The 10,773-nt window shown below is 38.2% G+C and overlaps 1 protein-coding gene across 1 annotated transcript; it reads right to left on the bottom strand.

Moving 5' to 3' along the window:
- Positions 1-203: 203 nt before the first annotated feature.
- NDUFA4 (NDUFA4 mitochondrial complex associated) lies at positions 204-7,296 on the bottom strand. The gene is made up of 4 exons (XM_029232919.1): positions 7,124-7,296; positions 5,665-5,753; positions 4,904-4,964; positions 204-503 (listed from the first exon to the last, which is right to left on the bottom strand). Exons 1-4 carry the CDS (start codon positions 7,163-7,165, stop codon positions 447-449), a joined length of 249 nt encoding a protein of 82 aa, XP_029088752.1. The 5' UTR covers positions 7,166-7,296; the 3' UTR covers positions 204-446.
- Between the last annotated feature and the right edge of the window lie 3,477 nt (positions 7,297-10,773).

Genomic DNA, 10,773 nt, shown 5'->3' with positions numbered 1-10,773 from the left:
AGCCAGTAACAGAAATCTAGGTTTTCATTTTGCCCATGCCAAAGAGGCTTGAATAATCTTGCCAATCTACATTTGATTTCCAGTTCTAGTTCTTAAATATGCCCTAGTGTTACCAATGGCCTACACACAAAATAAAAGTGTTTTATTAGAGCAGCTTAAAGTCTTATTTTCAAATTACACGAATACACAGAAATTCAAGAAACTCCTTAAATTCTAATAGTTTATTTCCTATACCCTAAGTTATAAAATTCAGAGTAGAGTTTCAGCATTAAATAGTGACACACATCAAGTTTCAAACTATTTATTAATCAGTGTAAACCCCATCACAATACACCAACATGATTTTGTGCATTTAGAGGGGAAATATTTCCTGGTTAGGTGGAAAATTGTGCGGATGGCTTCTGGAAGACCTTCATTCTAAGCAGCTTTATAGTGAAACATTTCATTTAGAAGTCTGGACCTTCTTTCTTCAGTTTGCTGTAATCTACATTCACTGAGTAGAACTTGGAAAAGAAAAAAGATATTTTAGATAATCAATCAAATACACAAAGATGGTATAGAAGTTTAAGATGATTTTTATTCCGCTTTCTATAGTAACAATTACAGACATTAATTTTGTATTAGGAATATTTAACAATATAAAAGTCATTCAAAGACATTAAAATTCCAGTTCTTTAATAATGGTTTTGGTAAGGTAAAAATATTCAATCTTCCTCAGAAGAGCAGTGGTAGTATAATCTGGTAGAACCTATAAAAAAATTCTTCTATTTCAAGGTGAATAACTATGAATTTCTTCTGATATATACTTCCAATTCTTATGTTTTTACTTCCGTCTCCACTATGTACACAGGTCACTCTCCAACAGAATAGAGAAATACCAGTTATCATCCCTATTTGGTTAGGAAAGGGCTATAATTTAGATGGGAAAGATTTATAGCAATAAAGATTGGCTAGTAATATAAAGTAATACTTTGTTGTGTGTTTGTATCCATAATTGTTAGATACAAATTGGCCTGCTTTGATGGCTTTTCTGTCCATTTTCTCTCTCTCACTTAGACATTTCCTTAATTTCCTAACCCAGAATGCATCAAAATCAAATTCACACCTGACCACCTTTGGTACAAAAGCTTTTAAACAGTACAGTATTTCTGCTTTTAAATAATACTGTATTTTGCAAACTTTGTAATTTCCATAAATTTCCTTATATTCAACTTAAATTAATTTTAGAAATAGATCTTACTATCATTACTTAAAAAAACTGCGTCTAACTCTCAACAACTTTAAAAAAAATGATTTATACTTGATACTGCTCTAGAATTCCTACTGAGGAAACATTAGGATTTATACATAAGCTATAATCTTGAGTTTACTCATTCTTGTGCCAAAGAAGACTGAATTGTGCTGTAATTACTTGGAGACTACATTATTTAACTCCAAAAGAACCAAAACTGCAGAATTATCATCATTTTCTTCAGTTTTTAAGGAAGAAGCTCATAAATCTGTGTCCATTATTTCTTCAAACCCTTTTCTTTATTTCTCCAAACATACCCTAACTTCTTTATCTCTAATTGAAAAAATCTTATTTTATTTGACTTTTAAAAAAAGAAAAATTCCCAGGTTGTGAAGCTTATCCTTGAGATACGTACACAGACTTTTATAAAGTTTATAAACATAAAAGTATGAATCAGCCATAAAGCAGTATTTTTTGTTCTGACAGTGTTCTCCTATGAAGCAACTGAACTAGACAATGAGATTTAAAAAGAAACTAACTGTATCATCTCTAACATATTAACAAAATATTAAAGGGAATATTTATAAAAGGAACTGCAGGTTGTATTTTAAGAAATAAATATTTGTTGGGCTCTTCTAATAGATCCCAGGCACTGTAGGCAGAATGCTTTATGCTTATCTTAATTATCACAACCTTACTCATTCTTTCTTTATAAAAGAAGACACTGAAGATCAAGTTATACGACTTGCCAGAAGCAGGATCAAGCCCCTACACCCAAGCAGAGTGGAAAGGTCACAGAACCTTTGCTAATTTTCTCAACACTAAGCAGGTGTCTGATGTATTTGCTTTTATTCGGTTCCATGTGCCAGTATCAAAATACTCCGTTGAAGTAATTTTCAAATCTGATTTATTTTTCAGCTTCCATGTCCACATTGCTTTTCTCAATTTAATGGTGGCTACCTTTAAGTTTTTTGTAACAATAGCTGGGAAGGCACAACATATTCTGATCTTGGCTTTGGGGCATTTTATTCAGATGATAAGTGTTGCTAGGCCTTTAATGCTTAAATCCTATTTTAGTCACCTCTCTTGTTTGTATTAGTTAGCTTCTGCTAGATTGTGAAATAGCAAAAAATAACCACCAAATCTTAGCGGCTTATAAGAAAGGTCTATTTTTCATTCACATTATATGCCATTTATAAGCTGACTGCCCTGTGTTCTCTTCATTCTAATCCTGGGCTGAATGAGTAGCCCTTAACTGTCAATTTGGTCTCATGACAGATGGAAAACAATGGGGGAACTACACACTGCCTCAGAAGTGGCAGGTAGCACTTCCCCTCCCTTGATTTGCCAGAGCAAGTCACATGGCCAAATCTGATGTTAATGGGCCAGAAAAAAAATTATCTTAGGTGAGGGGAAGTGAATGATAGAGAAAGAATAACCTAGTCTACCAGTCTTCTAGTCTAGAGGCAGTAGTAGGCATCATCCACTCCAGGCTCACAAGCTTCTGGACTTGGTTCCCTTTTATTTCTGCTTGCAAATGTCCCAATTCTTCTAAACTCATCTCTTGGCAAGTAGAGCCAGCAACAGTCCACAAACATCCTGTTTTCCAAAAATCTTTTCTATAACAAACTCTTTAGGCACATGGTCTTCTTTCCAAGTAATAGCAGGTGACACCTTATCAAATATTTTGCCATTACATGATTCATTTTTCCAGGCTCTAATACCAGTATCTTAGCTATTCACAGCCCAATCTACGCTGCACACATTAGTGTTTTGTTGCTGCAACGTTCCATTTCCAACTCACATGGCCTCATACTGGCAGGTATTTTCATGTTCCAGAACATGATAATAATTAGCTTCATTACCATAATCACCTGAGGAGCTTTCTAAACTACATAAGCAGAGACTCCAATATGCTCTTTGGTGGAAGGACTAAAGGCCTGTTTTTTCTGTTTTCTTTTCTTTTTTAAAGTTTATTGGATGTGGAATCATTTTCTCCAGAATGGACTAAAATTTATAGGAGAGAAAAAACAAGATGCCTGTGTATCATTTTTTGAGTCAAAATGTGACACAGATTAGATGGTTCACTTCAGCTTCACCAGTGCATTTTTGTTTGTTTCTTGTAGCAAGATCAGTTTAGAGACTTGGAAGCCAAATTATAATCAGAAGGTTGAGTGGAAAGCTTGGAATCTGTAGAAGGTGACAGTTGTCTTAAAAGTTGTTGTCATCAGTAATGACAGCATCCATCTCCATCAAGGAGGTATATCTGCTAAGGGGTCCTAAACACTCCTCGGTCAAGACACCTCTTCTTGAGAGTGCTCAAAGAAACTGCTATTTTTTGATGAAGCAGCCTGGTATAATGGAAAATTCATGGCAAGTTATATACTGTAAATGGGTAAATTGTATGGTATGAGAATCACACCCTAGTAAAGCTGTCCCCCACCCTTTTTGACATTGCAAGGATTTTTTCTTTCTATGCAAAAATTTTACAGGTAAGTAAAGCTGTGTTTGGGGAATCAATGGGCTCAGATTTTCAACTACATGGATGGACCTTAAGGGCATTATGCTAAGTGAGATAAGTGAGACAGAAAGACAAATACTGTATGATATCACTTAAATGGAATCTAAAAAACCTGAACTTGTAAAAACAGAAAGTAGAATGGTAGCTACCAGGAGATGGGGGGGCGGTGGGGAAATTAGGGAGATGTTAAAGGTACAAACTTACCACTACTAGATCAACAAGTTCTGGAGATTTAATACACAATATAGTGATTATAGTCAACAATACTTTATTATAAACTTCAAAGTTGCTAAGGAACTATCTCTTAATTGTTCTCAACACAAAAAAGTGATAATTATGTAACATGATAAAGGGGTTAGCTAACACTACTGTAGTAATCATAGTGTAATACATAAATGCATCAAACAAGTTGTACACCTCGAGCTTATACAACGTTGCAGGTCAATCATGTATCAATAAAACAAATTAAAAAAAGTAAATGGCCTCAGTCCATGAAGTCATTCTTTGGAAGAGTAGTTTCACAAACCAGTTTTCCAGAAAGATGTTAAAAAGTTTATCTAGAAGGCTTATGGTAAAATATAAGTTTCAACTGATTTTCATTTCTTCCTACTAATTCTCAGCTGAAATATGTCAACCATACCAAGAAGAAAGAACAGCCAACCAAACCAGCCACTAGATTAGTGCTACTCAAAGTGTGGTCCATGGACCAACAGCATCAACATCATCTGAAACCATATTAGAAATGCAAATTCTCAGCCTCTGCAACAGATCAACTGAATCAGAATCTCTGGGGATGGAGCTGAAGAAGATGCCTATGTAATACTGAGGTTTGAGAACCACTGCACTACACTACCCAAGAACAAAGAAAATATTAAACAAGAACTATACTCTTTTTTTCCTTAGTCGAATCAGTACAATTAAGACATTATCTTCATTTCACATACAGAGTCTAAAGCCTGTGAATAAAATCCTTAGAAAAAATATTTATTAGAAAAATATGCCATTCTAATTTCACAGAACAATCTAGCAATTCTTCTAAATTCATTGTAACAGAATCTTACTTGCAGATCCAATCTCAAAAAGAACCTACCCCATGACAAAGTTTATTAAAATACAATTTCTAGCAATTTTGAAGCAATTTTGTAGCTTACCTTGTACTGATCATTGGGACCCAGTTTGTTCCAGGGTTCTGGGTTATTCTTTTTGTCCCAACTAAAAGAAATAAAACATTATAACTGTTAGAGTAATAAAACACTATTTAAAACAGTCTTGTACTCAAGAAGCTAACATTTCAAATATATTAATCCCACTTCCTATCAGGTGAAGGACGGTGTTATTTTCATTATGGAGTTGAGAGATAGGATTCATAATAAGCAATCTCATGTAATCAATCAGAAAAAGGTATAACACAGAGCCTCTTGGGGCAGTTGTCCTTGTCCCTATCCCTGTCACAAAAAAACTTTACACTTGGCTTTTACTAGTGTTTTCTATTTCATCAATGAAGTGATATATAGAAAACTGCATAGAAAAACAATGAAACAACCTTTTCCATGCCTGTTCTTTTACAACTTCAGAAAGAAGCATTCCCTATTGTGGAACACAGGCAAAAAACACTTAAACATACCAGCAACCCTGACTGTTCTATAAAAAGTTATTATTATCTTGATCCTCACGTTACAAAATAGGTATAAGCAGTTCTACTCAACCAATGAGAAAATGAGACTCAGAGAAATTTAGATAACTTCATGAACCAGAAAAAGTAAATGACAACAGTAGAACCAAGATCTGAACTTACTGTATGACAACAAATTTCAGGTTCTTTCTACTACTTGATGCTGCCTCCCTAGAAAGGCTGTGGCTCCTGAATCAGTTTGATAAACCATCAAAGTTCTAAACATTTTCAAGCACTTACCTGACATCTGGATTGAACAACGCCAGACGCAAAACATACAGTGCTGCTCCAGTACCTCCCGCTCCAATAAATAGGAAGAGGGGGATCAACTGGAACCAAAAACAAAATAGACAAGAATCATCTTCAAATACCTACATACTGATAAAAATAAACAGACTACAGTAGTTTCTACACATTGATTTCCAAGTCTCAAGCCACCTTTTTATTTTTTTAAAAACTTTAACAGCTTTATGGAGGTTCCATAAAATTCATTAATTTCAAGTATGAAACCACCAATGATTTGTAGTAAATTTATAAAGTTGTACAACCATCCCACGATACAATTTTAGAACATTCTCATCACCCCAAGAATCTCTCGTGGCCACTGCAGTCACTCCCCATCCCCCCACCCAGCCTCAGGCAACCACTAATCTGCATTCTATCTCTATAGTTTTACCTTCTCTTCAAACCGTCTTTTTAATCTTGTCTTAAAATTTGAAAGAAGATAGACCTCATATTGAGATAAGATTTCTTATAACTACATTCAAAAGAAAGAAATGTAATTTCCAAACGATGTAAAGATAATTCTGGTTTAAATGTGAAAAAAGTTATTCAAATTTTAAATTTTCCCCAGAAAATATATCGCCTTCTTCACTTAATATTTATACATCACTCCCATTAAATTTCCCAGTTTCTTTCAACTCAAGGCTTGCAAAACAAGCTCTTGGCAAATTACTTAAGCTTGCTTCGATACAGACGTTACGAAAAATAAAAATTCTGTTAAATAAAGAGTCTGAATGAGCAAACAGAAACACACCTATTATAAATAACAGTTTTACGCATAATCTCTGAAAACGTACTGCTACCAATGCTTAATGCGTCGTTAGGCAACTGGGTTTAAGATAAAAACTAAATACTGCGTAATTGATTTTTAGGGCCACAGCACGTTTATATGCAGGGAAAAATGTGAGATACAAAAGAACTCAACTGCGATTAAACTCCACACTACAAAAATCCTCCCAAATATCAAGACGTCCAGACAAACTGAGCATTCCAAGATCAGAGACCCTCATATTTGCCTCAAAGCCTCATGGTGCAATGCAGTGAATACGAGACTCTAAACAGCACAACAAATAGGGTGCCTGACCTTTCCTGGTCTTTAACCCACACAGCGCACAACTATCCCTCTTGGTCCGACCAACCTTCAAGAGGACGCGCGCCCACCACACTGTTCCAACATTTTATTTTCCTCGAGAGCGTCCCTCACCTTCCGTGTGCCAGGCCAAACCCCGCAATGCAAGGCCTGGAAGGTCAGAGCTCAAGGTCCTGGGGCAACCAGCAGAATAGGACAAACAAAGTGAGACAGGCTCCAGCCCCGAGGAACGCTAAATGGCTGCGAAGGAGAAAGCTCAGGGGAGGCAGCCGCAACCCGACACGGGATGCACAAGTGAAAACACTGTGAAAGGGTTTAAGAACTTACGCTAGGATGCTTCTTGGCCTGACCGATGATCTGGCGGATCATGGCTGCGACAGAAGCCTCGAGTCCAGACGGAGACAACGACAAACTTTCAAAGCCCGGGACCGAGCAGCCTTCGCGCCGAGGAAGGGCGGACGTCCAAAGTCAACCAGCACCTCCTACCTGAAGGACCCCTGCCTCGGAGGACGGCTTGCGACAGGAGGGCCCGGATAAAGCTGTCCTAAACAGTGCCTGCTTTGATCCAGCAGCTCTCGCGCCCGCCTAACCTGTCCAAACCAACAGCGTTCAACTGCAAAGTGAAACATTCTCATTCCTATGCTACTCATACTTCTGATGGGTAATTTTTTGCGTCAAAAGTAGAATCCTTCGATTGACTACACAGGCACTTGCTCGGTAGGCCCCGTGTTTAAAGAGGGGGCGGACAGGCGGACGCACGGGCCTCGTGCTCTGCGAGCCGGGTCCTTTTGCTAGCCTCCAGAGAGCCGGGTCGGCGCGCCGAGACGCTGGGGACGCGCGTGCCGGTCGGGCGCCGCCCGCTGTGACCGCCGCTGAGGGAGCTGCGAGGCGCCTTTGGCTGCTGAGCGCCGGGCGTCTGGAGGGCAGGTCGAGTCTCTAGCCGCCGAGGTCAGCGACTGCGGTTTAAAAGTACTGCAGCTGCTTCCTGTCCTTGACTGTCGTTTACGGGCAGAAATTAGAAACTAGTAAATGACTTAAAGATGGCAGTTGTCCTGTCACTGTGATCTGCAAACAGTTCCTGAGCCTCGCTTAAGTGTTCAACGCTGCAAAGACCTTTGCGACATTGCCACTATTCTCTCCCCGGGCCTGAAATTGAATTCTAAAAATATGTTTTTATTGGTCGTGTCGCTACACATCTTTTCCTGTACCCCAATACAATTGTCATTTATCTGTTTGTTTTTGTTTTTTAACCCGAAAGTCTTCCCTGAGACGGGCTTTAGTGGACACTCTGAACCCCCTCCAACCCCATACGTAACTTAAAGCGTCAATCAAATGATCACACAAGTAATTGGGCCTGGAAAGAATAGGAAAAGTCACCTCTGAAAAAGTAATGTTAGACCTGAAGGAGTAGACGTTAACCGAGTGAAAGGAAGGATGTAGATATACAGAAGAGAGGTAATAGGAGTGACGGTCTGAAACTAATTTAGAGACTTTTTGAGAAGCTGAAGGAGGTCTATACGTATGGTTGGAACTTGGAAAGCAAGGTGGGAATCAGATCTGCTGGACCAATGGTCATTTACACAGCATGGGTTTTATGCTGAGAGCATTAGGGAGTTAAGCAAAAGCAAGATGTTGTGGTTTTAAATGATTGCCTTGTCTATGAAGAATGAATTCGAGGAGATAAACATGAAAGGGGAGGGACTGGTTAAGGGGCCATTACAATAGTCCCTGTGAGATAATGGTAGCTTGGACTAATATAGGGGATGTGATGATGACGAAAAGATTCCAGAGATATTTAGGAGGTAGCACCAAGACTTGGTGATTGGTCAGACATAGGGGAGTGGGAAGATGGGGGAGTCCAGGATAGTTTCAGAGGTTCAGTTCTGGCTGTGTGGATTTTGATGCCTATTATTGAGATAAGAAACAATAGAGAATGATGGATATGTATTTATGTAAAACCCAAGTGGACTTCTGTAGGGCAGAAGAGACATATAAACTAGAAGAATACATTTAGGACTCTATTTATTTATTTATTTAAGCCCACCACGCATCTTGTGAGATCTTAGTTCCCCAACCAGGGATTGAACCCAGGCCCTCAGCAGTGAGAGTGTGGAGTCCTAACCTCTGGACCACCAGGGAATTCCCTAGGACTCATTTTATTAATAGGAAATGAAGTCATGCGACTGAATGAGATTGTTTAGGGAGAGAAGGTTGAGTGACAAGAGAGACAAAGGACGTGGAGCTGGGGAATGCCAATATGCAATGCTTAGGAGAGGGAGATATGGCCAGCGAGGTAGGAAAAAAATAATAAGTGGTGATTATTAAGATGACATGTCATGAAGCTTATGAAGACTAGTGTCTTTTTCATTCATTCAGTAAATCTTTATTAAGTACCTACTCTGCATCTGGCACTGTTCTAACTAGGGAGATAGCAGTGAACGAAAAAATTGTTCCTCCCGAATGGAGTTTACATGCTGGTTAGGAAGACAAACCATAAACAAACAATTCAGATAATTTTAGAGAGTAACAAACCAATAAAATACAATAATGAGAGAGAAGGACATGGGGGAGTGGAGGAAAGAAGTTTACTTTAGTGAGAGTAGACATGGAAGTTTCCTCTGAGAAGGTAATATTTGAGCTGAAACCTAAATGAAAAGAAGGAGGTAAACTGCTGAAGATCTGAGGGAGGAATATTCCAACTGTCAAGAAAAATGGTTTTGAGATTTTAAAAAATAACAAAATGCTCAAGGGAGGCCAGTGTGGCTGACCCGTAACAAAATGAGATCAGAGAGGTTATAAAGGTCTCTCTGACATTGACCTTATAAACTATGGTAAGGAGTATGGTTATGTTAAAAGAAAATATCAGCACAAAAATCATAAAAGATACTTTGAAGTGAACACAGAAGCCTGATAGCAGTAAGTGTAGGTAGGCTTTCATTAAAGAAATTAGAAGCAGAGACCTCTCCTTGCAATATTTTATTTTTAATGATAACACTTGGTAATAAAATAAGTAGGCATACAAGAATGCCACTGTTAATAAGAAAGTAAAATCCAGTGGCTTACTCTTTTGTCATTGACCTAGTTTCTAGAAGTAACAATAATATAGGTAGTCAAGTGATGCCTTTGGAATTGTTAACAAAGCAGGGTTAGAGAATATAAATTTCATGAAAAAAATTTTTTTTTGGACATGTGGCTTGGGGGATCTTAGTTCCCTGACCAGTGATTGAACCCGGCCCTCTGGCAGTGGAAGCATGGTGTCCTAACCACTGGACCGCCAGGGAATTCCCTAAGTTGCATTGAAGATTAACCAAAATGTCCAATTGTAAAAGTTTAAATTTTGCACGTTAAAGTTAGGGGAGTCTGTGAGCAATATTTTAAGCAGAGATTGGAAGATTAGAAGTGACAGTCTGGAAAAAGAAGCCATAGTAGAATATACATATTGTAAAAACAAACTTTAGCTTTAGAAGTAGGATTGGTATGTGTGGTAGATTATATTGTGTACAAATACCTGCTGCCTCTCCCTGGAAGGGGATATCACTTACTTGCCTCATTAATGTCAGGCTTGATAAGATGACTTGCTTTATTCGCAAACGAGATGTGAAAAGTAGTCTGTGTCATGCACAGGCAGAAGCTTTAAGAGTCAACAAGTGCCATGTTCTGTCTTTTCTCTCTGCTACAAGATCAGCAATGTTGTAGATAGAGCCTTCTGTGTCAGGCTGAAAACTACTTGGAGCAGATATGTTGCTGACCTATGGTGGACTACTGTACTGAGAATGAAAAACAAACCTTTATTGTTGCAAGTCACCAGATTTGAGAGTAGTTTGTTACTGCAGCATAGCCTAGCCTACTGTGACTAATACAGCATTTGGCACTGAAAGTGTGGTGGTGTATTATCATGATAAAAATCCTAAAATATATGACATTGGATTCAGGACCCAACAACGTGTGATGAGGTAACTATTACCACAGACTAGAAG

This window comes from Monodon monoceros, unplaced genomic scaffold, assembly GCF_005190385.1.
Source record: "Monodon monoceros isolate NGI ecotype Baffin Bay Population unplaced genomic scaffold, NGI_Narwhal_1 Super_Scaffold_2, whole genome shotgun sequence".
NCBI lineage: Eukaryota > Metazoa > Chordata > Mammalia > Artiodactyla > Monodontidae > Monodon > Monodon monoceros.
This window is presented reverse-complemented; position numbering and strand designations above follow the sequence as displayed.

Bases quoted from the DNA above. Each gene is read 5' to 3' on its own strand.
- NDUFA4 (XM_029232919.1), bottom strand. From the start codon at position 7,165: ATGATCCGCCAGATCATCGGTCAGGCCAAGAAGCATCCTAGC. The intron at 5,754-7,123 runs GTAAGTTCTTAA...TTTTGGTTCCAG, and splicing joins AGGCCAAGAAGCATCCTAGC to TTGATCCCCCTCTTCCTATT. The intron at 4,965-5,664 runs GTAAGTGCTTGA...TATTTCTTTTAG, and splicing joins TTGTTCAATCCAGATGTCAG to TTGGGACAAAAAGAATAACC.